At 42.8% G+C, this 26,365-nt stretch overlaps 1 protein-coding gene across 1 annotated transcript in view; it reads right to left on the bottom strand.

The window, feature by feature from the left end:
* The window catches only part of ITCH (itchy E3 ubiquitin protein ligase), a gene marked incomplete at its 5' end in the record, with an annotated part of 589,083 nt that overhangs the window by 378,062 nt on the left and 184,656 nt on the right, over positions 1-26,365 (bottom strand). The window contains 1 exon segment of the mRNA XM_053713073.1: positions 19,226-19,377. Within this exon segment, the coding sequence (XP_053569048.1) occupies positions 19,226-19,377 (152 nt within the window).

Below are 26,365 nucleotides of genomic sequence, written 5' to 3'. Positions count from 1 at the left end.
CTTCTTAAAGTAAAGCTTATGACATGATGTTACTATGCTATGTACTCTGTTATTGCTGCATAAGCTGTATGTTATTTATATTACCTCAATAAAAAAATGTTATAAAAAAAAAAAAAAAAAAAAAAAAGAGCCATCTGTCCCAAAAAAGGACTGCTCCAGCCAGCGCTCGCTAGGAAGGCCCTTCCCCAGCTCATCCCCAGGGAAAATAAAGACAGACTCCCGAAGTCCAATTGAGAGCCAGAACACACTAGCTCCTCCCTACAAGGGTGGTCCTTAGCATCTATGATAGATGACGAGGGACCAACTATGCGCCACAAAAGGAACATAGCCCTTCTAGAACACTCTCTCTCTGCTAAGGTCAAATGATCTCTTGCATCCGCCTCATAGAAATAGGAGTGACACCCTGTAACAATATCCATGGAGGTGAGACCCTTAAACTGCGATACTAACTCGCCGACATAAACTGAATAATCAGTCTCACATGCTACTAGCTTTGCTAAAATCAGAGCAACCGCAACAATGAGTAATATGGTCACAAAGAAGAGGATCGAACAGCACAGACTGAAGGTCCCTAAATAACATTCCACGTAGGGATGCTAGCAGACCCCAGACACACCTTCTGGCAGAAAAAACACAAAAGTTGACCTGGGTTCAAGGCCACAACCTTTTGATTCAGAAGTGGTGGATCTAACCACTACTCCACATCTCCCTGAGAGTGTAAGAGGAAACCAGGGATAGGCAAGGACTCCTGATCGGCTTCTCCAATCAGATACCGCTCCTCGAGAAGAAAAGATAGTCGGTAACATTCGTTCCTGAACAGCCTGCTTAATTAGAGGACTGTTGACAAAGAGCCGTAGTGGGCCTCCACCCACCACGAGTTCCTCCCGACTACGCAGTAGGAACTCTCCCCTTCCAACAAAGGGAGCTACCCACCGAAAGGTCCCAACTGGTATGAACCCAAAAGACCAAAGCATCAGGGCAAAATACTCGGCTGAGGAAACATAGGATAAAAAGTAAGGAAAACTCCTGATCCACGGTCTCCCATAGGACACTACCATTCCTGATCCACGGGCAGCGAAGTGACAAAACAAAACCGTCCCTGAAGAGCTACTCCAGACAGAGATATCTGAACAGAACACATGGGATCGAATCCACCAACAATAATCCCTATAAGTCTGCTAAAACAGATATAGAAAGGGAACGTCATGCCGAAGACTTAGCCTTGGGAGACAATATCACCCCCACCACCGGGCCAAAGAAGACCAGAAGGGGGACTGGAGGGCATATCGCAAGATCTAAAGGAAAAAACTTCCTGTCCAAAGAAAAAAAACGCATCCTGGAAAACACCCTGGTGTTTATACCAGAAACTCAAGTCTAGAACCAACACTGAGGATCAAAAAGAAAAGAGAAAATCCCTAAAAGTCTAGTAACAACCGATGGTAAGAAACCAGAAGTCGGGGGTGAAGTTAGCCAGCATACTGAGCAGACATGTTTACTCGCAGCTCCGCTATCTAACTTCGTTTAAAGTAGATACTGGCAGAAATATTGCCCTAAAATTGATAAAATACCCTACTTATACTGGGCACATAGAGAGGATATCACTTTTTAGACAATCCGGAGCGACAAGTCCCAGCCATCTCCAGAGGCATCCGGGCCTTAGTTCTTCAGAGCAGGTGCGATACTACACGATCCTGTTCCCAACACGTAACCGGAGATCAGGTCCAAGGGCTACACACAGAGTGACAAGTGCCTACACCTGCTGAGAGACAGTGACCTGTTGGGCCATCAGTAGACCAGAAGCTGAGAGGGGCCGTCCAGACAGAGAGGCCTGTCGCTTACCGCATGGTGATATCGGCCGCATGGTAAGGCTGCATCATAGACATCCAAGACTGGGACCAGTCACCCGGCAGTTTGAAGGATACTAGGGGACTGACACCCTAGAGGATACAAGGCAGTGGGAAATAGAGCGGTGGATCCACTAGATTTTGATGCAACACGTCACCTCTGCAGGTAATTGCGTAGTAACACATCCACCCTTAAAGAGACCTATTCCGGCATTTATAGACCCTGAACAAAAAAAAAAAAGGGAAAGAAAAAGATGGAAAAGGGGAAAAAAAGAACAAACCCAGTTGCATTTGGAGCCATTAGGGTGAAGATTATGGCCAGTTAGAACATATAGATAGCCAAGGCTCCATTTCCTTATTGAAAATAGCAGAAGCAGACAGTGATCTCACCGTCAAACAAGGGCAAGCAACATACCCAGATACCTGCAAACCCCAGAAGTTCCATTCTAAGCTGATCCTGCATTTAGGCTGGGGAGTCTATTAGTTCAGTAGATCCTCTGCTATAAAAATTCCCTCATTATGCTGATGTAATCGACCCGAGATTTAGGCGGTCATTGGGGGCCTCAGGCCTTTATAATAATAGATCATGATATGTGCTTCCAATGATTAACCAGACTAAGACATCCTGATACAGATCATACAAAATAGGTTGTGTGTGGACCATCCAGAAATAGGTCATTTGACAGAGTGTTTTCTTACCATGCCACAAGGGTCTAAAAAGAAGGAAACAAACTTCACTGACTATCAAAAATCTGTTGCCGACCACTTTAGATCAGTGCTCCCGAAATGCCTTTAACCCAAAACTTTCAATGGCATCAGACATAGTTTCTACGCACGCAGAATAATCTCCAGGGCTCTCTTACAAAAACGTTTAAGCGTTCGGTGGCAGAACTGCGTAAAGACATTGGAGTGATAGGAGAGGGTTAATACCCTAGAACAGAAGCAGGAGGATCTGGCGGTGGAACAAGCTAACCTCTCAAACCACTCACAAATAAGTAGATATGATCGACACAATGGAGGCAAAAATGGCGGATATCAAAGATTGATCCCGCCGAAATAATTTAAGATTTTGGGGGATCCCGGAGGAAGTCACAACGCAAGACCTGGAATCCTTTCTCACTAAATTCTGTGATTACTTAAAGGCCCCGCATATGCCTATTGAAAACCTGATAGGATACATAGACTGCCTAGAGGAAGAAATGTATCATCTGAAAAACATCGGGATGTCATTGCCCGCTTCCATTTCTTTACTTATAAAGAACAGATCACAAAAGCTATGTTCGCTAACCCTAAGTCTTTCCGGACCTCTCACAGTTTACCATCCAGACAAGGGCTACCTTCAGGGACATCACCAAAACCCTACGCCAAATGGGCATTAAGTATAGGTAGGGATACCCAACGAGGCTCCTTATCCACAAGGAAGGTAGTCTATTTGTAGCTGACACACAGGGGCGGAACTACAGGGGGTGCAGATTTGCAACTGTGACTGGGCCCCTGAGGGTGGTGGCCCAGCTTCAACAATTTTTTTTATTATTTTTTTTCAATAAAAAACGTTGACCTGCCACTGCCTGCACTGATATCATGTGAGTGTGACATGATGCTTCACTAGTGTCTCTGACTACAGGGGTTAGTGTTTCTGTTTTACCCATTGGTGTTTAGGTGTGTATGTATGTGATTGTGTGTGTATTTATGCATGTATGTGTATGTTTGTGAAACCAGCAAATTACAGACCTTGTTACTACAGCATGGGGGGGTGGAGGGTAAACAGTGTCACTATACAGTACCACTATATACAGTATGGGGGGGCTGGACCATGTCACTGACTACTGTGGTCACTTTATAAAGTACTGGGGTGGGTAGGGTCAGGCCAGCCATCTCACCGGAAGATTACAGACTGTGTCACTAACTCACTATATACAGTACTGATGGGTTAAACTGTGTCACTATATACAGTAATAGGGGGTCAGACCATCTCACAGACTGTGGGCACAGGGTACCTCCTTTTGCAGACATGTAATCTGATTCATATTTTTTTCTTCTGTGTTAAATGTAAAAAAAAAAGTATCAAATTCACTTTTTTTTTTTTGGGGGGGGGGGCGCTTCTTAGATTCTTGCACCTGGGCCCTGTGGTTTCTAATTACGCCCCTGCTGACACGCCTTCAAGGGGTCAACATTTCTTGTAAGAATGTAACTTTACTCCTGCAATTCAGCCTATAAATCAACATTCCATCCCAAGAGAGAAGAAACCCCCAAGTCTACCAGCTAAGACCCCTAATCCATTGGGGGCACTCGGTCTGTCTGCCTCTGAGTAGCGCCCTCTGCCGCAATGGTCTGCAGTTGGCAATCTCCTAGCATGGATTTGACCCCACAACAGGCGCACACTAGCTCCACACGCTTGTTTCAGGGAGAAACAAGTACTCCAGCTACTGAATGATCTGCGTGCTCAAGATGTTAAGTATTATATTTTGGGGGTGGTTGTGGGAAATGTCTTTCTTGTCTTTTTCAATAATTGAGGACTAACTGAGACTCTGGGTTGAGTGACATTTTCAGTATTTAACTCTCAGCTCTAGGAGAGGTGATTAGTGCCACCCTCAACTACCGTGACCATCTACATATGAAGCCTTGGGTTAGGCTCCTAGAGGAATCCTAATGACTTGGGGTTTAGTCTCAATATGCTGTCCATCTAATGTCATATAAGTCAGTAATCTCTAACTAGAGAAAGACGCTATTTATTAATGTTAATACAAGTTCATTCTAGCGAGGATAAAATTACGCTAGTCATATGTGTTAGAAAGTACAATGTAAAGCTAGGCTGTCTAATCCATTTTTTGAGTCTAATACTATACTGGTTGGATAATCGTTAACCATGTTTTTGTTAATGTTACTAGGCTTGAGAGAATCAGCAATGTCCACTGATGCTATTGAGTTATTATGTTAATGCTGTGTTGATATATTACAAGGATATATATGCTACTCTAAAATGTCAACATGATTCCCAGAGGTGGGATTCAAGACTACCCTAGACCTGACTACAGTCGAGCGAAGGTAATTAATTCCTCATGGGACAGAACAGTCTAGCATATCCTCCCAACTAACACTTAGGACCAGTTCCAGCACGTAGCCTGGAGAGATTCAGCAATACTCACTGTTGTTATTAAGTTATTTATTTTGTTCACTGATTTAAATGCTAACCTTCTCTAGAGCATGATATATACTAGGCAGCTTAGACTTCTATCTTGCGGTTGGAGTTCCTACATGACTTAGTTAATATATACAGTCTAGTGAGATTAGGTAATGTCCACTGTAGATATTATGCTAATTTGTCAATGCCACATAGTTTGGAAAGATCCAGAAATACTCACTGTTGCTATTAAGTTATTTGTTAGTTTTCCGACATAGGTTACCCTTCTCAAGAGCATGAAATATTTTAGGGAGGTTGGATCTCTATCCTGCAGCCTGAGTTCCTATGAGAAATTAAATCAGAAGGGCATATCCTAAAAGAGAACCTTGAAGCTTCGATCATTGTTATTTCTAAGCCGAACAAAGATACTTCCCTGTGTAGCAGTTATAGACCAATATCATTAATCAATGTGGACACCAAACTTTACTCCAAATTACTGGCTAGTCAATATTCTACCTACACTCATTCAGGTAGACCAAGTGGGCTTTACCAAGGATCGACAAGGCCCAGACAATACGAGGAGGTTTCTCTCTTTTTTCGGATGCAGTCAGAAAGGGAACCCCACTTGTGGCCCTGTCTTTAGATGCCGAAAAGGCCTTTGACAGGGTCGGGTGGGAGTTCATCTGGGAGGTTTTGAAGGTTTTCGGCTTCCCACCCCCAATTATTTCGGCTTTTCACCTTTTGCAAGAATTAGGGGCCCTGGTTTTTGATCCCCGGAAATAACCATCACGAATGGCACCAGACAGGGGTGCCCACTCTCCCCCCTAATATTCTCACTAGTGATGGAGCCTTTTGCCCAAGCTATTTGAGGTTCAGATCAGATCTCAGGTGTCCCATATGATACTCACAAAGAAAAAATTGCCCTGTTTGCTGACAATGTCACCCAGCTTCTAAATAATCTGGGTGCCTCAAACCCGTCGGTGTTCCTCCTAATTGATCAATTCAGTAGACTCAGCTATTATAAGTCTAACATTTCAAAAACCGAGGCATATGCCATAAATATCACACCAGACCAGTTAAACACCCTCCAGCAAAGATTTAATTTCCAGTGGTCCACTAGTCATCTAATACACCTTGGAGTGGTACTAAGCGGGGATAAAGACACCGTGCTGAAACTGAATTTCAATAAACTACTCTCAGATATTAAGGTTCTTACGCTAAAATGGGATCATCAGGAAATTTCGTGGCTAGGCAGAGTAGCCACAATCAAAAGGTCTCTTCCCCCGAAGGCTTAATATATATTCAGGTGTCTACCGATTAACGTTCCGCGCAGAACACTCCAGCAAATCCATCGAATTTTTCTGCACTATGTTTGGAAAAACAAAATTCCGAGAATTGCATATAAGACTCTCCAAAGACAATTCTCCAGAGGGGGGTATTGAGTTCCTTAATATCTATTTATATATCACAATTCAGCTTGGGGCCCGGAAGATGAGCAGCCGGGGTGGTATAGACTAGAAGAACAAGCTCTACCCCAAGGGGTAGACCTAACGGACGCCATTTGGGTTCCCTAAGCACGTACATTTAGATAGCCAGATTGGTAACCCTGTTGTAAAACAGACCAATAAAGTCTGGCACAACCTCCGTCACCACACAGATATCTCGCCACACCCTTCCCCTATTCACAGTCTGGGTGGTTTACTGGGGAGTTTTCCAAATATCCATATTGACTTTTGGAAAAGGAGAGGCATATACCAAATATCTGATTTATACTCCTCAGGATGCCTTAACAGCGCAACCCAGATGTTTGATTCCTGTAGGGAGACCCCAATATGGTTTAGGTTTGAAAGCTATAGAGTTCTAGGTTTGGTTAAATCCTGGGAATTACCAAAAACAGCTTTAAGAGAAAAGACCAAGTGGGAAGAAAGATGGATTAAGGGCAGAGCTGTGACTAGGCCTCTATCATTCCATTATGCCACCCTGATAAGCGATCACTCGACTGGTCACCCGTGGCAAATAAAAGCCTGGAGTCAGGAATTAGACATTGTGATATCTGAAAGCGACGCTAAGGCAATCATACTTACGGGAAAAAAACCTGCACTGCGTGACAGTCTTGGAAATCTACATGAAGGTAGTACTGAAATGGCACAGGGTTCCAGCGAGACTTGCAAAAATGTACGACGATGATAGGGCGCAATGTTGGAGGAATTGTGATCAACCAGATACGGATCTGCATGTTTGGTGGTCCTGCCCAAGTTTGGTACCGCTTTGGCAGGACATCAAAGTGCTGCTCCAATCCGTTAATATGGATATCCATTTGTCCCCACAAATAGCCCTTATCCACATTTTTGAAGATTCGATCCCAATAGGCACCAAGAGACTGCTAATTTACATATTGGCGACTACTAAACTATGCATTGCCAGAGCCCCCAACTATGAACGGGGTTTGCGATCTGGTGAACCATTTCGCAAAAATGGAAAGATTTGTTGCCGGGGAGACTGATGGGATGGAGGCCTATTGGGAGACCGGGACCGACTGGATTGCTAATCAATAAAATGTGTGTTTTTTTCCTCCCTCTGTCTCTCCTTTTTCTCTCCTCTTCTCTTTCTATGGCTCCACACTTAGGTGGGACTAATAGAGCAGCTTGACGGTCAGCTTTGCGCTGTTGGACAGATCAATCATAGCTTAACACTTATCCATGCCTAGTCCTTTCCAACTAGACCCCTTTGTAGGGCTGATGATAGCCCACCTCTTTTCCCCTTCCCCCTGATACATTGAGATTTCTCCACCAATAGGTCCCGGTGAACTAGTCCTTTTTTTAAATAAAACTGACAAAATTATGAGGGACCTAGACCATCTTTTTTTTATTAAGGATACAATATATGCTAAGCGTATTACGTGCTAAATACGGCAGATATGCCCCATCCAGAATATTCAGTTCAAGTGTTTCAAGATTTGCAGTTTGTAAATTACTTCTAGATGTATACCACATTGCCATGGTATTGTAACACTCTGTTCCTGTCTTTTTGTTTTGTATGTATTGATTACATGTTATATAAAAGATTGAATTAAAAAAAAAAAAAAGCAGGAGCCAAGACCCGGGAGCTACTGCAAAATCTGGAGTAGGGTACTGCCACCTAAAACCCCAGATACCAAAAGAGAAAACTAGGATCAGAATGAGGTTCACTAGAAGAAACGGTTCCTAAGAACACGATTAGCTCAAAAGGATAAAATAGGAAAGACATCCTTCTTCCTGAACAAAAGAAAAGAGAATCTTACAGTCTCAGACAAACAGGAGAACTATAATCTCTGCTTAACAGTCAGAGAAACCAATTAGGACGGAAAAAAACCCTTCTTATTGGACCATACAGCAACAGTGGAAAAAAATTATTCCCACAGGGCAATAGATACCGGGACCATGACTCCAAAAGTCACCCGAAACTTCCCAAAGACAAAATGAAGAGAAGAGAAAACAGCCCAAAATAAGTCTAGCTCCATCTCTAGGACTCCTAGATCAAGTAGATCCCTCAAGCGCCCATCCAAGATAAAGTTTAAAGCCAGGTCCAACCTGTACTCTAGTATAGGAGAAATAAAAGTGTCTGGACCGGAAGCTAGAAAAGACTCCCTCTTTTGTGTAAAGGGAAGGAACAGACTTAACTAGTACCCAAAACAGGTCCTGCCTGTCATCAAGGGTACAACACATCTGTTAAAACATTCAAGGGCTAAAAGAAATTCTCAAATTCCAGTAATGCTAGAAAAACTGAGATAAACTAAAGAATATAAGCTCTGTGGCTTAAAAAATTGTCTCAAAATTATCGGGGGACCATCACCTGAACAGAGATCTAAATTCTTCCACCAGAAGTCTACAACAATCTCGACCAATTTAGTCTATAGTCTCAAAATCCTAAGTGACGAAACATCTTGTAAGAGTTTCTATTACAACCAAGAGCTCTAAAAACTGAAAACTATCCTAATATGGAATAGAATGCAAAATAAAAATAGACAAACGCCCAAACATGCTTACTGAAAAAAGGGAGTGTGTAAACAAAACCAGGTCCAGCCTGTCACACACAAAATACCCCCTAGAGCTCGGAACTGGGATTCTAATAAGAGAATAAAACAAAAACAGAATTTATGTTTACCTGATAAATTACTTTCTCCAACGGTGTGTCCGGTCCACGGCGTCATCCTTACTTGTGGGATATTCTCTTCCCCAACAGGAAATGGCAAAGAGCCCAGCAAAGCTGGCCACATGATCCCTCCTAGGCTCCGCCTACCCCAGTCATTCGACCGACGTTAAGGAGGAATATTTGCATAGGAGAAACCATATGGTACCGTGGTGACTGTAGTTAAAGAAAATAAATTATCAGACCTGATTAAAAAACCAGGGCGGGCCGTGGACCGGACACACCGTTGGAGAAAGTAATTTATCAGGTAAACATAAATTCTGTTTTCTCCAACATAGGTGTGTCCGGTCCACGGCGTCATCCTTACTTGTGGGAACCAATACCAAAGCTTTAGGACACGGATGAAGGGAGGGTGCAAATCAGGTCACCTAAATGGAAGGCACCACGGCTTGCAAAACCTTTCTCCCAAAAATAGCCTCAGAAGAAGCAAAAGTATCAAACTTGTAAAATTTGGTAAAAGTGTGCAGTGAAGACCAAGTCGCTGCCCTACATATCTGATCAACAGAAGCCTCGTTCTTGAAGGCCCATGTGGAAGCCACAGCCCTAGTGGAATGAGCTGTGATTCTTTCGGGAGGCTGCCGTCCGGCAGTCTCGTAAGCCAATCTGATGATGCTTTTAATCCAAAAAGAGAGAGAGGTAGAAGTTGCTTTTTGACCTCTCCTTTTACCGGAATAAACAACAAACAAGGAAGATGTTTGTCTAAAATCCTTTGTAGCATCTAAATAGAATTTTAGAGCGCGAACAACATCCAAATTGTGCAACAAACGTTCCTTCTTTGAAACTGGTTTCGGACACAGAGAAGGTACGATAATCTCCTGGTTAATGTTTTTGTTAGAAACAACTTTTGGAAGAAAACCAGGTTTAGTACGTAAAACCACCTTATCTGCATGGAACACCAGATAAGGAGGAGAACACTGCAGAGCAGATAATTCTGAAACTCTTCTGGCAGAAGAAATTGCAACTAAAAACAAAACTTTCCAAGATAATAATTTAATATCAACGGAATGCAAGGGTTCAAACGGAACCCCCTGAAGAACTGAAAGAACTAAATTGAGACTCCAAGGAGGAGTCAAAGGTTTGTAAACAGGCTTAATTCTAACCAGAGCCTGAACAAAAGCTTGAACATCTGGCACAGCAGCCAGTTTTTTGTGAAGTAACACCGACAAGGCAGAAATCTGTCCCTTCAGGGAACTTGCAGATAATCCTTTTTCCAATCCTTCTTGAAGGAAGGATAGGATCCTAGGAATCTTAACCTTGTCCCAAGGGAATCCTTTAGATTCACACCAACAGATATATTTTTTCCAAATTTTGTGGTAAATCTTTCTAGTTACAGGCTTTCTGGCCTGAACCAGAGTATCGATAACAGAATCTGAGAACCCTCGCTTCGATAAAATCAAGCGTTCAATCTCCAAGCAGTCAGCTGGAGTGAAACCAGATTCGGATGTTCGAACGGACCCTGAACAAGAAGGTCTCGTCTCAAAGGTAGCTTCCAAGGTGGAGCCGATGACATATTCACCAGATCTGCATACCAAGTCCTGCGTGGCCACGCAGGAGCTATCAAGATCACCGACGCCCTCTCCTGATTGATCCTGGCTACCAGCCTGGGGATGAGAGGAAAGGGCGGGAACACATAAGCTAGTTTGAAGGTCCAAGGTGCTACTAGTGCATCCACTAGAGCCGCCTTGGGATCCCTGGATCTGGACCCGTAGCAAGGAACTTTGAAGTTCTGACGAGAGGCCATCAGATCCATGTCTGGAATGCCCCACAGCTGAGTGACTTGGGCAAAGATTTCCGGATGGAGTTCCCACTCCCCCGGATGCAATGTCTGACGACTCAGAAAGTCCGCTTCCCAATTTTCCACTCCTGGGATGTGGATAGCAGACAGGTGGCAGGAGTGAGACTCCGCCCATAGAATGATTTTGGTCACTTCTTCCATCGCTAGGGAACTCCTTGTTCCCCCCTGATGGTTGATGTACGCAACAGTTGTCATGTTGTCTGATTGAAACCGTATGAACTTGGCCCTCGCTAGCTGAGGCCAAGCCTTGAGAGCATTGAATATCGCTCTCAGTTCCAGAATATTTATCGGTAGAAGAGATTCTTCCCGAGACCAAAGACCCTGAGCTTTCAGGGATCCCCAGACCGCGCCCCAGCCCATCAGACTGGCGTCGGTCGTGACAATGACCCACTCTGGTCTGCGGAATGTCATCCCTTGTGACAGGTTGTCCAGGGACAGCCACCAACGGAGTGAGTCTCTGGTCCTCTGATTTACTTGTATCTTCGGAGACAAGTCTGTATAGTCCCCATTCCACTGACTGAGCATGCACAGTTGTAATGGTCTTAGATGAATGCGCGCAAAAGGAACTATGTCCATTGCCGCTACCATCAACCCGATCACTTCCATGCACTGAGCTATGGAAGGAAGAGGAACAGAATGAAGTATCCGACAAGAGTCTAGAAGTTTTGTTTTTCTGGCCTCTGTTAGAAAAATCCTCATTTCTAAGGAGTCTATAATTGTTCCCAAGAAGGGAACCCTTGTTGACGGGGATAGAGAACTCTTTTCCACGTTCACTTTCCAACCGTGAGATCTGAGAAAGGCCAGGACGATGTCCGTGTGAGCCTTTGCTTGAGGAAGGGACGACGCTTGAATCAAAATGTCGTCCAAGTAAGGTACTACAGCAATGCCCCTTGGTCTTAGCACAGCTAGAAGGGACCCTAGTACCTTTGTGAAAATCCTTGGAGCAGTGGCTAATCCGAAAGGAAGCGCCACGAACTGGTAATGTTTGTCCAGGAATGCGAACCTTAGGAACCGATGATGTTCCTTGTGGATAGGAATATGTAGATACGCATCCTTTAAATCCACCGTGGTCATGAATTGACCTTCCTGGATGGAAGGAAGAATAGTTCGAATGGTTTCCATCTTGAACGATGGAACCTTGAGAAACTTGTTTAAGATCTTGAGATCTAAGATTGGTCTGAACGTTCCCTCTTTTTTGGGAACTATGAACAGATTGGAGTAGAACCCCATCCCTTGTTCTCTTAATGGAACAGGATGAATCACTCCCATTTTTAACAGGTCTTCTACACAATGTAAGAATGCCTGTCTTTTTATGTGGTCTGAAGACAACTGAGACCTGTGGAACCTCCCCCTTGGGGGAAGTCCCTTGAATTCCAGAAGATAACCTTGGGAGACTATTTCTAGCGCCCAAGGATCCAGAACATCTCTTGCCCAAGCCTGAGCGAAGAGAGAGAGTCTGCCCCCCACCAGATCCGGTCCCGGATCGGGGGCCAACATTTCATGCAGTCTTGGTAGCAGTGGCAGGTTTCTTGGCCTGCTTTCCTTTGTTCCAGCCTTGCATTGGTCTCCAAGCTGGCTTGGCTTGAGAAGTATTACCCTCTTGCTTAGAGGACGTAGCACCTTGGGCTGGTCCGTTTCTACGAAAGGGACGAAAATTAGGTTTATTTTTTGCCTTGAAAGGCCGATCCTGAGGAAGGGCGTGGCCCTTACCCCCAGTGATATCAGAGATAATCTCTTTCAAGTCAGGGCCAAACAGCGTTTTCCCCTTGAAAGGAATGTTAAGTAGCTTGTTCTTGGAAGACGCATCAGCCGACCAAGATTTCAACCAAAGCGCTCTGCGCGCCACAATAGCAAACCCAGAATTCTTAGCCGCTAACCTAGCCAATTGCAAAGTGGCGTCGAGGGTGAAAGAATTAGCCAATTTGAGAGCATTGATTCTGTCCATAATCTCCTCATAAGGAGGAGAATCACTATCGACCGCCTTTATCAGCTCATCGAACCAGAAACATGCGGCTGTAGCGACAGGGACAATGCATGAAATTGGTTGTAGAAGGTAACCCTGCTGAACAAACATCTTTTTAAGCAAACCTTCTAATTTTTTATCCATAGGATCTTTGAAAGCACAACTATCCTCTATGGGTATAGTGGTGCGTTTGTTTAAAGTGGAAACCGCTCCCTCGACCTTGGGGACTGTCTGCCATAAGTCCTTTCTGGGGTCGACCATAGGAAACAATTTTTTAAATATGGGGGGAGGGACGAAAGGAATACCTGGCCTCTCCCATTCTTTATTAACAATGTCCGCCACCCGCTTGGGTATAGGAAAAGCTTCTGGGAGCCCCGGCACCTCTAGGAACTTGTCCATTTTACATAGTTTCTCTGGGATGACCAACTTGTCACAATCATCCAGAGTGGATAATACCTCCTTAAGCAGAATGCGGAGATGTTCCAACTTAAATTTAAATGCAATCACATCAGGTTCAGCCTGTTGAGAAATGTTCCCTGAATCAGTAATTTCTCCCTCAGACAAAACCTCCCTGGCCCCATCAGACTGGGTTAGGGGCCCTTCAGAGATATTAATATCAGCGTCGTCATGCTCTTCAGTATCTAAAACAGAGCAGCCGCGCTTACGCTGACAAGTGTTTATTTTGGCTAAAATGTTTTTGACAGAATTATCCATTACAGCCGTTAATTGTTGCATAGTAAGGAGTATTGGCGCGCTAGATGTACTAGGGGCCTCCTGAGTGGGCAAGACTCGTGTAGACGAAGGAGGGAATGATGCAGTACCATGCTTACTCCCCTCACTTGAGGAATCATCTTGGGCATCATTGTCATTATCACATAAATCACATTTATTTAAATGAATAGGAATTCTGGCTTCCCCACATTCAGAACACAGTCTATCTGGTAGTTCAGACATGTTAAACAGGCATAAACTTGATAACAAAGTACAAAAACGTTTTAAAATAAAACCGTTACTGTCACTTTAAATTTTAAACTGAACACACTTTATTACTGCAATTGCGAAAAAACATGAAGGAATTGTTCAAAATTTATCAAATTTTCACCACAGTGTCTTAAAGCCTTAAAAGTATTGCACACCAATTTTGGAAGCTTTAACCCTTAAAATAACGGAACCGGAGCCGTTTTAAACTTTAACCCCTTTACAGTCCCTGGTATCTGCTTTGCTGAGACCCAACCAAGCCCAAAGGGGAATACGATACCAAATGACGCCTTCAGAAAGTCTTTTCTAAGTATCAGAGCTCCTCTCACATGCGACTGCATGCCATGCCTCTCAAAAACAAGTGCGCCACACCGGCGCGAAAATGAGGCTCTGCTTATGCTTTGGGAAAGCCCCTAAGGAATAAGGTGTCTAATACAGTGCCTGCCGATATTATTATATCAAAATACCCAGATAAAATGATTCCTCAAGGCTAAATATGTGTTAATAATGAATCGATTTAGCCCAGAAAAAGTCTACAGTCTTAATAAGCCCTTGTGAAGCCCTTATTTACGATCGTAATAAACATGGCTTACCGGATCCCATAGGGAAAATGACAGCTTCCAGCATTACATCGTCTTGTTAGAATGTGTCATACCTCAAGCAGCAAGAGACTGCACACTGTTCCCCCAACTGAAGTTAATTGCTCTCAACAGTCCTGTGTGGAACAGCCATGGATTTTAGTTACGGTTGCTAAAATCATTTTCCTCATACAAACAGAAATCTTCATCTCTTTTCTGTTTCTGAGTAAATAGTACATACCAGCACTATTTCAAAATAACAAACTCTTGATTGAATAATAAAAACTACAGTTAAACACTAAAAAACTCTAAGCCATCTCCGTGGAGATGTTGCCTGTACAACGGCAAAGAGAATGACTGGGGTAGGCGGAGCCTAGGAGGGATCATGTGGCCAGCTTTGCTGGGCTCTTTGCCATTTCCTGTTGGGGAAGAGAATATCCCACAAGTAAGGATGACGCCGTGGACCGGACACACCTATGTTGGAGAAATGTAAATCAAGACGATAAGGAATAGGAACCCAATCCTCTCTACTCGTCTATTGAAGATCGTTATCTGAATCAACTGACTGAGACCTGATTTAACAGGACTGAGATTCAACTGACGGATCAGTACTGGGAACCTCTAACATCGCCAATCTAAACGCTATGCTCTCCTCAGTCGGAGGATTCAAGTCCATAGACTCCGACCCTGGAGTTTCTATCTCTGAAGCCTCAGAGAAAACCACATCCCCAGACGAATGATCGGACACAATCGTTATTTTACACAACGGCCCTTGATCAGGAGAACCTGGATTGACCCTTTGCTTGCACGCAGCAGGAAAAGGTAGCATCGCTAAGGCCGTAGAAATAGCCATGCTGAACTGTGTAGTAACCTCTGGTGGACACAACCCCCTCACAGGTGAACGGGGAGTGGAACTCGGTAAAACTGCATATGTAGGAACAGAAGAATCTAGGCCTCCTCACAATATACACAGGTATCAAATTATGTCTCAGAGGGATACCCCTCTAACACATCAGAATCCTCCATAACTAAGTTATTATCAAAAGAGAAAAACAACTGGCACCTTATATCCCCAATGGCTGGGGTACTCACTACCTCCAATGACCCAGACAGGTAGAGAAGATGTTCCTCTCTGCAGATACCCAGTCAGGAATCAAAAGCGGGAATAAACTTGACCACTCCCGGTCACATGGTGCTCATGCAGGACCGCCCCTGCTAAGAAAAAGGCACGCCAGCTTAATAAAAAACAGTGCAGGTCTCAAAATGAAACATTCTTACACGTAAGCAGTCAAAATCTTATAATAAACATGATTAAAAAATCCCCACTGTTCAATAACCCCCCTCAGGAGATATTAACCCTTGATTCCATAAAGATAAAGGAGTCCCACTGAGACCCTGTCTTCTATCGTTAACATGTGTGCAAAATGAAATGATGTTACCGGAATCTATGCCGTAGAACAGCGACACGGTCCTTCAAGTTTGACAGATTATAGCAGCGCCTCTGACATGAACTTGAGCGAAGACAAGCAGGCAGTGAAACTAGTCAACGCTGATTGCTTAGGGAGCTGTTAATATGAGTCTGGGTGGCTTTGCAGAAAGACTCTCCATGCATCTCGAGACTCGAACTTTCATCAATGCTCTCACTGAGAGGCTGACAAGACTACTTAAAACTCCAGTCGTATACCAAAGGGTACTACCCCCCCCCCCCCATAAGAGACTCCGAATCTTCCGACACTTCTCTGCCATCCTTCTGTGACGAAAGGCAAAGAATGACTAAGGGATGAGGGAAGTGGGAGAGGTATTTAAGTCTTTGGCTGGGGTGTCTTTGCCTCCTCCTGGTGGGCAGGTTCTGTATTCCCACAAGTGGACTCACCCTGTATTTAGAATGAAAAACTGCACCCCAAAGACTAAAGGGTAACTATGTCCCATAATGGATTAACCTCTGAAGTGCTGTCCTTTTTAACCTAGAAAGTACCCAACCCTGGCTTTCTACAAAGGGGTAGCAAACATGTTAGAAGTAAAGTAACGACTACATCACCGCCTTCTAACTGCTAAAAGCCAAAAGATTGACATGAACACACCTAGACCCCAATCCTTGCTTGCAGGGAAAAATACCCATAAAAGGACAAAATATCTTCAGACAATAACTTCGCACAACCTCCATTGACAGAGGCAAAGAGAATGACTGGGGATTACGAATAAGGGAAGTTACACTTAACAGCTTTGCTGGGGTGCTCTTTGCCTCCTCCTGCTGGCCAGGAGTTGAATATCCCACTAGTAATTGGAATGACATGGTGGACTCTCCGTGTCAAAGGAAAGAAAGTCCATATTTCCTGCCTGAGTAGTGCATACTGGACATTTCCCTTGAGAGGGAAAAGAGAGTAAAACAGACAGAGTTTTCAATACCATCCACACAACCATTACACAATTGTGCTGGAGGACAGACCATATCAAGTTTGCAAAGCACACACTTAGTCTGTAAGAAAACCTCAGGTGTTAATGAAGAGGGAACAGTCCTGGGCTGCTCCAACTTAATTTAAATCTGTCACACTTTGTGCAATATTCTCTCTGACACAGAAATTAAACAATTAAATAAATACCTGCATTAAATAATGCAGAACACATTATGTATACGTCAGTAGCACTCAATACTGAATAATGTAAGATACATTATATACATTATGTTAATTGTCCTCAAAAAAACCTTACTGCTGACAGAAATGGACAAAAGTTTACCCTTCTAAAGCTCCTGATATGCAGGCACCTTACCAGTTACCTGGGGGACAGCACCAGAGCAAAGTCACAGGAGAGTGTGCTAGAAGATAGCCAAAACCACAAGCCGCTGTGACTGTGTAGTGTTCATAACTTACAGCACTGCATTAATATAGTGCTGTACCCCATTGCATGCTAAGTTCAATCATACACACAGATATATGCAATGTTATCAATAATAAATAAATATACTACGTTATGCTGACAAATAAAAGGCTGTCAATAAGCATCATTTAAAAAAAATGTCGCCTGGACCTGATATACTCCAAGACGTATTTACTAAAAAGTATGTGGGTTGTGAGTAGAAAAAACCCACAGAACTTATGAATACACACACTACTGAGCTTAACTCCTACATATGTCCAATAGCGAGCACCATCGTAGTTAGGTAAAACTAACTCAGGATATGATACAGGATGTGCCCTGATGCTGCCAGCAGGTGGTGGCTGAAGGACAAGACCCGGTGACCCCTGTGGCGGGCTAGTAAAAGACTCCCGCAGAAGAATTACAATCACTAACCATGGCACTCCTAAACACCACCCTGCCCTATTCTCAGTATTTTGATAACCCCTTTCCATACAGATGTATCAGCAATGTACTTTCAACCTGTGCTCCTGTGAAGGTGAAAATTAAGACTGAGGGGAACCAGGAGGTGGGATGGATTAAAGCTCGATATGTTGGGTAATCTTTGCCTGTCTCCTGGTGAAGTGAAGATTAATCCAAATGTCATGGCTCGTGGACTCACCACCCTATGAAAGAAAGTAGTTACTTTTTACATTGTATTCTAAAACAATCAATCAATGTATATACCCTTAAGTTAATAGTGCAAAAAAACATATTTTCCCAAAAGTGCGCAATTTAATTAAAAATATAGTGTGTGTGGGCAACACCTAAAAAGGCCCCAAAATAAAGATCTAAATGTGCCAAAGAGTAAAACAGCTTGAGCACAAGTGTGTGAAAAGGATTCAAGCATCAAATAATCTTCAGGTCTTTTATCTATAAGTATCTATAAGTTTGCATTCTTAAAGGGACAGTAAAGTAAAATAAAATCTTTCATGATTTAAATAGGGCATGTCATTTTAAACAACTTTCCAATTTACTTTTATTCCCAATTTTGCTTTGTTCTCTTGGTATTCTTAGTTGAAAGCTAAATCTAGGAGGTTCATGTGCTAATTTCTTAGACCTTGAAGACTGCCTCTAATCTGAAAGCATTTTGACAGTTTTTCACCACTAGAGGGCGTTAGTTCATGTGTTAAATATAGATAACATTGAGCTCAGGCACGTGAAGCTCCTAGGAGCCAGCACTGATTGGCTAAAAATGCAAGTCTGTCAAAAGAATTGAAATAAGGGGGCAGTTTGCAGAGGCTTAGATACAAGGTAATTACAGAGGTAAAAAGTATATTATTATAACTGTGTTGCTTATGTAAAATTGGGGAATGGGTAATAAAGGGATTATCTACCTTTTTAAATAACAAAAATTCTGGTGTTTACTGTCCCTTTATGTTTAAATATTTTTTATTGGTTGTAAAGAATAAAAACAAAACTTACAGGAACCTACGGCGTCAGAATTAGCCGCACAGGGACCTTCCAATGATAAAAAGTGTATGCTCTAACTATTTAGTTCGTGTAATGCCTGCAAATGGTGTTAAAAACAAAGTCTCAATCAGAAGCTCCAATTATAGCAGCCTCTGAGCATAACATGGCTTGTGAGCCAATCAAAAGCAGGAGTCATGCAACCCAGCAAATCGTTTGTGACTCCAAAGCAGGACTTGCAGGGGTCAAACGCATAGTAAACTTGTCCAGTACAAGAAAATTGCATGTTATAACAAAACTGAGCATGTCATTTTTGCATTAGAATGTTGTTTTAAGATATTTTGTGGCACAATTTTACAAATAACCCTCTTGTGGCATTTATTCTAAACATTTAAATATTTTGTGACATTTAACAAGGCATCTAAAATGCAGTGCTAATACTATGTTACTCACCAGTGATGGAAGTCCTGGGAGGAGTTGGTGGGGGAGGTCGAGATGGCCTTGGAGGTCTGCTTGGCTTAAAACTCCCGTTGGTCACAGAGGGAGAGCTGGTGCCATTAGCAGTTCTGTTTTTATTAGAACTTGCACCATCAGTGGTGTCTGTGCTGTAAAGACATAAGAAAAAGAAAAATTAGTCAATGTTGCTTCAGATATAAATATAAAATGTCTTGTAAAAGTCCTAAGTTTTGTATTTATTAATGACTCTTGTTCATCATATCTATAATAATAGTACATAACAGTAATCTCTTAAGTAATATCTCATTATTTATTAGTTTTGTATTTCAGCCTTTGATAACAAAAAACTAAAATGTATGCTTGCCTGATAAATTTATTTCTCTTGTGGTATACCCAGTCCACGGATCATCCATTACTTGTGGGATATTCTCCTTCCCAACAGGAAGTTGCAAGAGGATCACTCACAGCAGAGCTGTCTATATAGCTCCTCCCCTAACTGCCATATCCAGTCATTCGACCGAAGACAAGCAAGAGAAAGGAGAAACCATAGGGTGCAGTGGTGACTGTAGTTTAAAGTTAAAAAATACCTGCCTTAAAATGACAGGGCGGGCCGTGGACTGGATACACCACAAGAGAAATAAATTTATCAGGTAAGCATAAATTATGTTTTCTCTTGTAAGGTGTATCCAGTCCACGGATCATCCATTACTTGTGGGATACCAATACAGTACACGGATGAAGGGAGGGACAAGGCAGGTACTTAAGCAGAAGGTACCACTGCCTGTAAAACCTTTCTCCCAAAAATAGCCTCCGAAGAAGCAAAAGTATCAAATTTATAGAATTTGAAAAAGTATGAAGCGAAGACCAAGTCGCCGCCTTGCAAATCTGTTCAACAGAAGCCTCATTTTTAAAAGCCCATGTGGAAGCCACAGCTCTAGTAGAATGAGCTGTAATCCTCTCAGGAGGCTGCTGGCCAGCAGACTCATAAGCTAAGCGTATTATACTTCTTAGCCAAAGTGAAAGAGAAATTGCCGAAGCCTTTTGGCCTTTTCTCTGTCCAGAGTAAACAACAAACAAAGCAGATGTTTGCCGAAAATCTTTAGTAGCTTGTAAATACTTTAAAGCACGAACCACGTCAAGATTGTGTAATAAACGTTCCTTCTTTGAAGAAGGATTAGGACACAATGATGGAACAACAATCTCCTGATTGATATTCTTATTAGATACCACCTTAGGTAAAAACCCAGGTTTGGTACGCAAAACTACCTTATCTGCATGGAAAATCAGATAAGGGGAATCACATTGTAAGGCAGATAACTCGGAGACTCTACGAGCCGAGGAAATAGCTACCAAAAATAGAACCTTCCAAGATAAAAGTTTCTCATCTATGGAATGAGGAGGTTCAAACGGAACCCCTTGAAGAACTTTAAGAACCAAATTTAAACTCCATGGCGAAGCAACAGGTTTAAACACAGGCTTGAAGCTAACTAAAGCCTGACAAAATGCCTGAACGTCTGGAACGTCCGCCAGACGTTTGTGCAAAAGAATAGACAGAGCAGAAATCTGTCCCTTTAAAGAACTGGCTAACAATCCTTTTTCCAATCCTTCTTGGAGAAAAGAAAATATCCTGGGAATCCTGACTTTACTCCATGAGTAACCCTTGGATTCACACCAATGAAGATATTTACACCATATCTTATGATAGATTTTCCTGGTGACAGGCTTTCGAGCCTGAATTAAGGTATCAATGACTGACTCGGAGAAGCCAGGCTTTGATAAAATCAAGCGTTCAATCTCCAGGCAGTCAGTCTCAGAGAAATTAGATTTGGATGGTTGAAAGGACCCTGAAGTAGAAGGTCCTGTCTCAGCGGCAGAGTCCACGGTGGAAATGATGACATGTCCACCAGATCTGCATACCAAGTCCTGCGTGGCCACGCAGGCGCTATCAAGATCACCGATGCTCTCTCCTGCTTGATTTTGGCAATCAGACGAGGGAGCAGAGGAAACGGTGGAAACACATGTTAAAGGACCAAGGTGCTGCTAGACCATCTATCAGCGTCGCCTTGGGATCCCTGGACCTGGATCCGTAACAAGGAAGTTTGGCGTTCTGGCGAGACGCCATGAGATCCAGTTCTGGTTTGCCCCAACGATGAATCAATCGTGCAAACACCTCCGGATGGAGTTCCCACTCCCCTGGATGAAAAGTCTGACGACTTAGAAAATCCGCCTCCCAGTTCTCTATACCTGGGATATGGATAGCTGATAGGTGGCAAGAGTGAATCTCTGCCCAGCGAATTATCTTTGAGACTTCTAACATGGCTAGGGAACTCCTTGTTCCCCCTTGATGGTTGATGTAAGCCACAGTCGTGATGTTGTCCGACTGAAATCTGATGAACCTCATTGTTGCTAGCTGAGGCCAAGCCTGAAGAGCATTGAATATCGCTCTTAGTTCCAGAATGTTTATCGGAAGGAGTGTCTCCTCCTGAGTCCACGATCCCTGAGCCTTCAGGGAGTTCCAGACTGCCCCCCAGCCTAGAAGGCTGGCATCTGTCGTTACAATTGTCCAATCTGGCCTGCGAAAGGTCATACCTTTGGACAGATGGACCCGAGATAGCCACCAGAGAAGAGAATCCCTGGTCTCTTGATCCAGATTTAGTAGAGAGGACAAATCTGTGTAATCCCCATTCCACTGACTGAGCATGCAGAGTTGCAGCGGTCTGTGATGTAGGCGGGCAAACGGCACAATGTCCATTGCCGCTACCATTAAGCCGATTACTTCCATACACTGAGCCACCGAAGGGCGAGAAGTGGAAAAAAGAACACGGCAGGAATTTAGAAGTTTTGATAACCTGGACTCTGTCAGGTAAATCCTCATTTCTACAGAATCTATTAGAGTTCCCAGAAAGGAGACTCTTGTGAGAGGGGATAGAGAACTCTTTTCTTCGTTCACCTTCCACCCATGCGACCTCAGAAATGCCAGAACTATGTCCGTATGAGATTTGGCAATTTGGAAATTTGACGCCTGTATCAGAATGTCGTCTAAATTAGGGGCCACTGCTATGCCCCGCGGTCTTAGAACCGCCAGAAGTGACCCCAGAACCTTCGTAAATATTCTTGGGGCTTTAGCTAACCCAAAGGGAAGAGCTACAAACTGGTAATGCCTGTCTAGGAAGGCAAACCTGAGAAACCGATGATGATCTTTGTGTATCGGAATGTGAAGATAAGCATCCTTTAAATCCACTGTAGTCATGCATTGACCCTCCTGGATCATAGGTAGGATGGTACGAATAGTCTCCATCTTGAATGATGGGACCCTGAGGAATTTGTTTAAGATCTTGAGATCTAAGATTGGTCTGAAGGTTCCCTCTTTTTTGGGAACCACAAACAGATTTGAATAAAATCCCTGTCCCTGTTCCTCCTTTGGAACTGGATGGATCACTCCCATAACTAGGAGGTCTTGAACACAGTGTAAAAATTCCTCTCTCTTTATCTGGCTTGCAGATAATTGTGAAAGGTGAAATCTCCCTTTTGGAGGAGAAGCTTTGAAGTCCAGAAGATATCCCTGGGATACAATCTCCAACGCCCAGGGATCCTGGACATCTCTTGCCCAAGCCTGGGCGAAGAGCGAAAGTCTGCCCCCTACTAGATCCGTTACCGGATAGGGGGCCAATCCTTCATGCTGTCTTAGAGGCAGCAGCAGGCTTTTTGGCCTGCTTACCTTTGTTCCAGATCTGGTTAGGTCTCCAGACCGCCTTGGACTGGGCAAAAGTTCCCTCTTTTTTTGTATTAGAGGAAGTTGATGCTGCACTCGCCTTGAAGTTTCAAAAGGCACGAAAATTAGTCTGTTTGGCCCTTGATTTGGACCTATCCTGAGGAAGGGCATGACCTTTTCCTCCAGTGATATCAGAAATGATCTCCTTCAAACCAGGCCCGAATAGGGTTTGCCCCTTGAAGGGAATATTAAGCAGCTTAGATTTTGAAGTAACGTCAGCTGACCATGATTTAAGCCATAGCGCCCTGCGCGCCTGAATAGCAAAACCAGAATTCTTAGCCGTTAGTTTAGTCAAATGAACAATGGCATCAGAAACAAAAGAATTGGCTAGCTTAAGTGCTCTAAGCTTGTCAAGTATGTCATCCAATGGGGTCTCTACCTGTAAAGCCTCTTCCAGAGACTCAAACCAGAAAGCCGCAGCAGCAGTGACTGGGGCAATTCATGCAAGGGGCTGTAGAATAAAACCTTTTTGAATAAACATTTTCTTAAGGTAACCCTCTAACTTTTTATCCATTGGATCTAGGAAAGCACAACTGTCCTCGACAGGGATAGTAGTACGCTTAGCTAGGGTAGAAAGTGCTCCCTCCACCTTAGGGACCGTTTTCCATAAGTCCCATGTGGTGGCATCTATTGGAAACATTTTCTTAAAAATAGGAGGGGGAGAGAAGGGCACAGCTGGTCTATCCCATTCCTTAGCAATAATTTCTGTAAACCTTTTAGGTATTGGAAAAACATCAGTGCACACCAGCACTGCATAGTATTTATCCAATATACACAATTTCTCTGGCACTGCAATTGTATCACAGTCATTCAGAGCAGCTAAAAACCTCACTGAGCAACACGCGGAGGTGTTCAAGCTTAAATTTAAATGTTGACATATCAGAATCAGGTTGAATCCTCTTCCCCGAGTCAGAAACATCACCCACAGAAAGAAGCTTTCCTTCCTCAGCTTCTGCATATTGTGAGGGAGTATCAGACATAGCTACTAAAGCGTCAGTATGCTCTGTATTTCTTCTAACTCCAGAGCTGTCTCACTTTCCTCGTAACACAGGTAGTCTGGATAATACCGCTGACAGTATATTATCCATGACTGCCGCCATGTTTTGTAAAGTAAACGCCATGGGCGCACTAGATGTACTTGGCGCCATTTGAGAATGAGTCCCTTGAGCGGGATTCAAAGGGTCTGACACGTGGGGCGAGTTAGTCGGCATAACTTCCCCCTCGTCAGATTCCTCTGGTGATAAATTTTTTAAAGACAAAATATGGTCTTTATTACTTAAAGTGAAATCAGTACATTTGGTACACATTCTAAGAGGGGGTTCCACCATGGCTTCAAAACATAATGAACAAGGAGTTTCCTCTATGACAGACATGTTTAAACAGACTAGCAATAAGACCAGCAAGCTTTGAAAACACTTTAAAGCAAGTTAACAAGCAAAAAATAAAAACGGTACTGTGCCTTTAAGAAAAATAAAAAAGGTCAGAATTTGAAAAACAGTGAAAAAAAGCAGTAAATCAAACGAAATTTTTACAGTGTGTATAATAGGCTAACAGAGCATTGCACCCACTTGCAAATGGATGATTAATCACTTAGTTCAAAAAACGGATCAAAAAAACGATATAGACGTTTTTCTAACAGTCACAAACTTGCCATACAAACGACTTTGGAAAGCCTAAAAACCCTTCAGAGAGGTCCTATAGCATTCAGGGGACTCCTTCAGGAAAGCTGGATGTCTCAGTCTGTAAAAGTTACTGCGCAATTTAGCGCTAAATTAGGCCCCTCCCACTCATGTCTACACAGTGGGAAGCCTAAGAAAACTGTTTCTAGGCAAACTTAAGCCAGCCATGTGGAAAAAAACTAGGCCCCAATAAAGTTTTATAAAACAAAATAGTATCCAAAGCGCGTCCAAGTTAGAGAGAAAAGTCCCTTGGCATCCAATTCATAGGCAAAAAATACAAGCCTTTATTGTGAAAATTTTACAGGATAAAACATGGTCATAAAAAACTCTCAGCAGAGAGACAAGTGGAAAAGGTCTGACCGGTTTCGGCCCAGTTTGGCCGTAGTCATAGACAGGTAACAGGTACTCAAAGGACACGCCTTATATACCTGTTAACCACTCCCCAACTGGGAGTGGTATAGAAGAATAGATTAAAAACAAACTCGTACCTCTGTGCTGTTATGAAAAAAAGGGATTGTATGGTATTAATATAAAAACATGATATATAATATAATATAACAAATGGAGATTCAAATATGTAATCAAATATAAAGAATCAAATACAGGTGGCCCTCGGTTTACAACGGTTCAATTTACACCGTTTCAGAATAACAACCTTTTTTTTCCAGTCATGTGACTGCTATTGAGAAGCAGTGCATTTATTAAAATAGCCAGTAGGTGGAGCTATCCACTTGTGTTGCAGCAAAGTCAAGCAAGCTGAAATTAATCAGTTTAACCAGACCTGAGCTATCGAGCAGATTTCAAAGGAACAAGATCTTCTTGTCTATAAATCAGTCCAGATTGGAGTGCATAGAAAGAACCGTTTGCAGAAAAATGCAAGTGAAGTCTGTGTTGTGTGATTATTTTATTAGGTTTATAATGCTGTTTAGCTAATGTTTTTGTTCATTAAACTTAGTTTAATTATATATTCTGTGTTGTGTGATTATTTTATTAGGTTTATAATGCTGTTTAGCATTTAAAGTCTTCATTTCAAAGCTTTAAAAATAATATATTAGGTGTTACTTATGACAATTTTGAGAGGGGCCTGGAACCTATCTCCCTCACTTCCCATTGACTTACATTATAAACTGGGTTTTAATTTACAACGGTTTCGATTTACAACCATTCCTTCTGGAACCTAACCCCGGCGTTACCTGAGGGCCCCCTGTATAAATTAGGACTAAAGGCATTTGTGATAATATTCACTTAATGGAGGTGTGTCAATTGATGTATAACATAATTTATGTAAGAACTTACCTGATAAATTCATTTCTTTCATATTAGCAAGAGTCCATGAGCTAGTGACGTATGGGATATACATTCCTACCAGGAGGGGCAAAGTTTCCCAAACCTTAAAATGCCTATAAATACACCCCTCACCACACCCACAATTCAGTTTAACGAATAGCCAAGAAGTGGGGTGATAAGAAAAAAGTGCGAAAGCATATAAAATAAGGAATTGGAATAATTGTGCTTTATACAAAAAAATCATAACCACCACAAAAAAGGGCGGGCCTCATGGACTCTTGCTAATATGAAAGAAATGAATTTATCAGGTAAGTTCTTACATAAATTATGTTTTCTTTCATGTAATTAGCAAGAGTCCATGAGCTAGTGATGTATGGGATAATGACTACCCAAGATGTG

Source organism: Bombina bombina, chromosome 1 (assembly GCF_027579735.1).
Source record: "Bombina bombina isolate aBomBom1 chromosome 1, aBomBom1.pri, whole genome shotgun sequence".
Taxonomy (NCBI): Eukaryota; Metazoa; Chordata; class Amphibia; order Anura; family Bombinatoridae; genus Bombina; species Bombina bombina.
Note: the sequence above shows the minus strand (reverse complement) of the source record. Positions and strands in the feature narration are given on the sequence as shown.